At 48.4% G+C, this 6,440-nt stretch overlaps 1 protein-coding gene across 1 annotated transcript in view; it reads left to right on the top strand.

The window, feature by feature from the left end:
- LOC104471768 (TGF-beta receptor type-2-like) overlaps positions 1-5,924 on the top strand; it is a gene marked incomplete at its 5' end in the record, with an annotated part of 14,161 nt that extends 8,237 nt beyond the window's left edge. Inside the window, 4 exons of the mRNA XM_010087249.1 lie at positions 1-288; positions 404-545; positions 1,793-1,920; positions 5,418-5,924. Of these exons, the coding sequence (XP_010085551.1) occupies positions 1-288; positions 404-545; positions 1,793-1,920; positions 5,418-5,630 (771 nt within the window). The remainder of the gene's footprint in view (positions 289-403; positions 546-1,792; positions 1,921-5,417) is intronic.
- Positions 5,925-6,440: the final 516 nt, after the last annotated feature.

The raw sequence follows: 6,440 nt of genomic DNA on the forward strand, positions 1-6,440 counted from the left end.
CTGATCACCGCCTACCACAGCCGGGGAAACCTCAAGGACTATCTCTCCCATCACGTCCTGAGCTGGATGGACCTGCAGAAGATGGCAGGCTCTCTGGTGAGCGGGGTTGCCCACCTCCACAGCGACTATACCGCCTGCGGCAGGCCAAAAATCCCCATCGCCCACCGCGACATCAAAAGCACCAACGTGCTGGTGAAGAACGAGCAGGAGTGCGTGCTCTGCGACTTCGGCATCGCCATACGCCTCGACCCTTCCCTGACGGTGGACGACTTCGCCAACAGCGGGCAGGCAAGTACGACCCGCCGGCCCTCCCTGGAGGGGACCCTTTGCAAACCACCCTGGTCACCCTGCAGCCCAAGTGCTCGCCCACCCCTGCTAACGGTTTTCTCCTCTCTGCGGGCAGGTGGGCACCGCCAGGTACATGGCCCCAGAGGTCCTGGAGTCCAGGGTGAACCTGGAAGACCTGGAGTCCTTCAAGCAGATGGACGTTTACTCCATGGCCCTCGTTTTGTGGGAAATGGCTTCCAGATGTGAAGTGGTAGGAGGTAGGAGCATCGCATCAGGTTTGCCACTCACCTTTTTCCTTTCTTCCTCCCCATACAGGGACATGACGTGGCTCAGTCCCACATCCCCATTGATGGCGTGGGACCTGATTTGGGGTCGCTCAGGTCTCTGCAGGGCTGCTAAGAGCTGGTGGTAGATCCTCCCCCATGGCTGCCTGCCCTGTGTGCCACAGCTCGAGGGGGCCGGCTCGGTGGCCAAAAAGCAGGACAGGACCCCAGGGGGTCATCTGGACCAGCCCCTGCTAAAAGCCGGCCAGCCGCCAAGTCAAATCCCAGCCAGTGGTGGTGATGCAAAGCAAACCAAGCAGGACAAGCCAAAGCTGCCTCCCCCTGCCCAGCCACAAGCACTTTTTCTTCAGACAACACCAGAGAGTTTATGTTGCAACAGGGACTTGCAAACTTCAGCCTCCAGCAGAGCCACGTCCCCCCTCACTTCCCAGAGCCACATCCTGGCATCCGAAATTGCATATAGCAAAACATTTAATTAACTGCCCCGCTGCTAGCCCCTGTCTGCCTTTTTGCCCACTCCCCTCTCTTCCCTTTTTAGCTTTCTGGTTCCTTCCCTATCCCACCTACTTGCAACACAAGCCCACGGAGCTGCAAGAAGCTCCAGCTGCAAGAAGCAAGAAAGCTGCCCCCACTGCCCCATGCTCGGAGGTGAGAGAGCCTTGCCTGGCTCAGATGCCCCGTGCATCCTTTGCTTCCAAGCCAGTGTCCCAGGACATCCATCCCCACTAGGATTTCACCTGCATTCATGTCTGGGCAGGAGCTGGCAGAAACCAGGGTGAACTCTCACCTCCGCAACAGGGAGTTTCTCCTTGGCCTCCCATGACATGGGGTTGCTCTTCTGGAAGGGCCATTTCTCCTCTAACCCGATCCCTGCCCACAGCAGGAACGTGGATGCTGGTACAGTAGTCTCCTATCTTGCACCTACAGAACACATTCTACCTGCTGAAAATACACTTCACCCAAAGGATAACAAAGCCCTTTGAAGTGCATCTCTCAGGTTCAGGAAGGTGGTCAGATGGTTCTTCAGTCCTGCCTCTGAAGATAACCTCTACATGAAAAACCAGCACTACATTTCTATGTTCAAATTCTAAATTATGTCCAGATCTGTTTACTTTTGCAGACTGATAAAACCAAATTTATTCTCATCCAGTGGACCATACCAAAGCAAAGCAGTGAACACATTAAAAACATCCTGTAATGCTGCTGTTGCTTTCTTGCAGAGGTAAAGAATTATGAGCTTCCTTTTGGGTCGAAAGTCCAGGAGCAGCCCTGTGTGGACACCATGCGGGACATCGTGCTGCACGGCAGAGGACGCCCCGAGATCCCGAGCAGCTGGCTGGTGCATCAGGTAAACTGGGAGTAGATGGTTCAGAAAAGAACAACCCACATTGTCCCAACTCACTAATGCAGCCTAAAATTCATTACAGCTGTAATCAGAGCAAAAGCAGGCACAACTCCTGGGCCCTCCTTACAGCTCCTCAGCTGGCTGAGCCCACATAAGCTCCACAAAACCCAATTCTGTGGTGTTTAAAGGCCACCAGCCAGGGATACAGCAAAATCTATCAATAAATAGCCATGATCAGGAAGCATTATGAAAGCCAAGTGTGGTATTCAGTTACCTTGCAGATAACAGGAAAATGGAGCACTTCAGCACAGGCTATTCTCATGAAACAGGACATCATCTGAGTCCAGCCCACACCCTAACCAAAGCTCTAGCTCAGGAAACACACGGTCCCTCCAATACAGCCATCTCACAGCAGGGACAGAGGGAAGGAAGGTGCATCCAGGCTTCTACCCGCTTGGTTGTGGAGGTTTCAAGCTCAAAATTACCTCTAACCTGTAAGGTCAGGACTTGGCAGATGGGAGAAAGGACTTCCACTTCAACACGGAAAGCCAAAATGGGAAGCATCTCCCTCCAGTGAAACAGCTGGGAAACATGCTTGAAGCTGAGAACAGGAAAACTGCGAGGTTCCAGTCTTGCCAAGGGTAAGTCTTTCACCAGCCTTTGGCTCAGATGGTCTGAAAGCACCATTTCAGCACAGAAAGCATTGCTCAGCACCCTACAGCAGAAGCACTTGAGCAATGATGAGATGTGCCCTGTTAAAACCATCCACGAGCACACCCAGACCAACCAGCTCCAGAAACACACCTGCATCCTGGCACCGACCCAGGTCCAGGGCTTTCTCCCATGCACCAAGGACACAGGGGGTAACAGGCATGCTGATCGAGATTTTCAAGTCTTGCCTGACTTTGGCACTTCTTAAATTTCACATATCTTGTAGAAAAATACCATCTGCTGATCAACAATTCGGTTCATCTGAAAAACAAGCTGAAATATCGAGCCCGCTGGCTCATAGAGCCTTGCAGTGTTCAGTGCATCATTGTGCAGTATTCCCCAAAAACACGCTGCTCCTGCTTCCACTCTGCCTGGATGGCACATAAAGCCAGGCTTTTCAAAAGGAAAGATATAACTTCATGATCTTAGAAGGCCATGTGTTCCCTACAATATCTCTTCTCAAAACCATCTTTGTCCAAAGACTCACAACCAACCTGACCAACCAAAGCTGAAAACAGCATCAAATGAATCTGTGGTTTCTACTGGACCATCAGCGAGTTTATCAGTCACCAAGTCCATTTCTGAAGTGCACCCAGCCTTTTTCCTTGATGAAGGCAAATACAGGAACTTCAATCAGCACTTGCTACATATTTGATGTCCGAGATGAATACTCAAAGGCATTCACCTCTCAGGGTCTCTGATAAACTTTGAAACCACTGAAAAATACACAGAGGCTTGGCTTGTCCAAAATCACACCCTGGTAGAGCCTGACCATAGCTGCACTGCTGGCTGAGCTGAAGAAGGGCTGACTGCAGTCACCTCTGAGAAATAACTTTGCTGTAGTTGGGCTGGTCTAGCACACAAACAGAGCAAGGCTTATAAGGCAGAAACTTTTATTAGACCACCTGATACTCACTGGGGAAGAGGAATAGAAAAGCCACCTTGTGTTCCTGAAAGTTTGCCTCCAACTAATCTTAGCTGATCTGATCAACATCAAGCCTGGCTTTACATGATTTTTCTGGCCATTTTGGAAAGGGTCTCCTCTGAATACGGCACAGGGCAGCACCATCTGCTGGGAAGCAGCAGAAAGCCACCGGTTTGTGCCACGCTGGGGGACAACAGCTTTCTGTGGGAGGAAGCGTTGGGTGGCACCAAAGGGAGAGAAATCGCTCACCTGAACGGGAAGCACCCATAGATGTTCCCACCAATGAAAACAGGTTTGATACAGAGCTCCAAATGCTACTTCCACATTTCAGCCATCAGGATCACTCTCAGTCAAGTGAGGACCTACGTTGTTGGCCATGGTTTTCGGCAAACATAAGCGTTAATTTCCCTGACAGAGCCAACTCACCCAGCCTGCGCCCATCAGCAGCTCCAGAGCAACCATTTGCAAGGCTGCACAATAAAGCCCATTGAAGAAATTTATCCCCAAAATTTCCCAGATAAATTACAAATACCTTAAACCCACACTTATACCTCACTTCACACCCCACCACATTTAAAGAAAAAAAAAAAGGTAGTTATTTAGACCAGGTAAATTCCTGGATCTGGTTCAGGAAGCAGCTGAACAGGCTGTTGTACTGGCACAACCAAAGAGCTCGTGCAGGACAGGAAGGAGCAGTGGGAGCTAAAGTCAATATTGCCACTAAAAATATACTTGTAAAACTCAGCATCCTCTGGAAATCTGAGAGATCAAGCACAAACCCCAGACTAAGTCCATTTTGTGAGCATAACAAGATGTTCCAGTTGTACCATTCAAAAGAGCATCACTGCTACTTACAGGGCAAACTGCAAATAAATGTCGTTATTTCAGGGCAACAGAAGCACAGAAAAATCTAATGACTAAACCATATGACAGTGCCATATTCTGTTTGAGAAAAGCTTATTTTAAAAGCTTCAGCTAAGCTAGCTCATTTTTGCATGTTAATCAATTATCCTCAAATCCTTTCAACTAAGCTAATAAACAAGTGACGCAAGAGGTTCTGAAATGCACCCTCTGTCCATTTTACTGCACAATCCTGTTCTCTCTGTGTCCATTATGGAAGATGCAGTATGATAAACCTTACCAGCGAGCAGTGTCACCTGTCCTGCACCTTGCTCTGAGCTGGATGTGTTCTGGAGCACACCAAGACGCAGCACCCAATCCCACCTAAACCCAGACACTATTTTGTGGTGAGAAAACAAAGTACAGCAGTACACTGAAATGAGTATCTGTCACAGCACACCCTTTCAGAAAGCTGCCAGAACAAGAAGTCAAATTTAAGAAGTTTAATTCCGAACTTGTCTTTGAACCCCCTCACCGCCCCCCCTCCATCCAGGGTGTAACAGCTCGGGCATGGCTGGACACCCACAGACCCGGGCTCAGCTGCCAGCCCGCAGAGCACCAGCTGCACCTCTCCTGTCCCTCCTGATTTTAGGATGCTCTGATTTGAACAACCAAGGCTGAGACAGGCGATGGAGGGCTTGTTTCCTTCCAGCCCCTATTTAAGTCCCCCAGTCAACACAAATCACTTTTCCAGGGAGGATTTCCAGGGAGCATGGAAAATGCATGGGACCAAATCCCAGGCGAGCTGAGGCTGCTGCTCGAACACAAGCAGTGCCAGCAGCGATGCAAGCATTGGCACTTGCCACAGCCTAGCAAGGCTGCTTCCTCCCATGCTTAAGTTTGGCCAAATAAAGTTTCTGCGGGAAGCTGTCAAAACTATAGTAAAACGGTGATTGCTTTAGATTGGCTTCTAGCTCCTCTTCCTCCTGCCTTCAGATCTTAATTTCAGCCCTTCTGACTGCAGGGAATGCATTTTCTGTGTGACACCATCACTGAGTGCTGGGACCACGACCCCGAGGCTCGCCTCACCGCCCACTGCGTGGCCGAGCGCTTCAACCTGATGGCACAGATGGATTGCGATGACATCCTCAACAACAACACGGACAACGAGAGCAGCAAAACAGCTTCTCCAGGCGGGGAGCACCAGGACAGTGATGGGAGCACAAATATGCAGTGACACAGCCGGCAAAAAGCCTTATCGTGGGAAATGAGAACATATGTGAGAAGTGTTTAGCTCATTAGGAAACACCCTCACTTCATTTTTCAAAAATGGAACTAAGATCTAGTACATAACTTATTTATAAGATCTGTTTCCTCCCACAGATACAGTCAACTGTGGAATCAATACTTTGGTTAAAGTGCAACATTATATATGAACTGATTTTGTACTTTACTTTAAATGCATAATGATGCAAAGCATTACTTTTATTATTTTTTAAAATAATAACGTTTAATCTTTTATTAATAAGCACCTGAATCCCATGTCTATCTTTTGAAGTCCTTCCACACTGCCATCATGAGTTTCTCTTCTAACTGCTTACTCTGCAGAGATCAAGACAATTTTTGATTTTCCTTTTTTAATGGCCTCTGCACATACACACAAAAAAGTCTGTTGTGGCAGCAGAAAAAAAAAAGAAATCTTGAGCTGTTACACACCCTCAGTGGAACACATGCTGGAACCCAAGAAAATTATTCATCAATCAGACAGTCCTTAATACACTGACAAGATACACAATAATCCAGTTCACAAAAGCCTGAATTTGCTGGGGAATTCCTGGGTGTACTTGATAGTTCAGGTGGGTGCATGAAGTTTGTTCAATAGAAAAAAAAGTCACCAGTGCAGACACTTTCACTCTAAAAATTCTACATACAGGGTGTCAAGACAACTTTTCCCCCACATCAGTCCAGTTTTCAGCCACCTCTAACCAACAGATCTGTGCCGCATTAATAGCATCAACACAGACGTGTTGGCTAATTCTTGCAACTC

The sequence above is a fragment of the Pterocles gutturalis genome, unplaced genomic scaffold, assembly GCF_000699245.1.
Source record: "Pterocles gutturalis isolate BGI_N339 unplaced genomic scaffold, ASM69924v1 scaffold12286, whole genome shotgun sequence".
NCBI lineage: Eukaryota > Metazoa > Chordata > Aves > Pterocliformes > Pteroclidae > Pterocles > Pterocles gutturalis.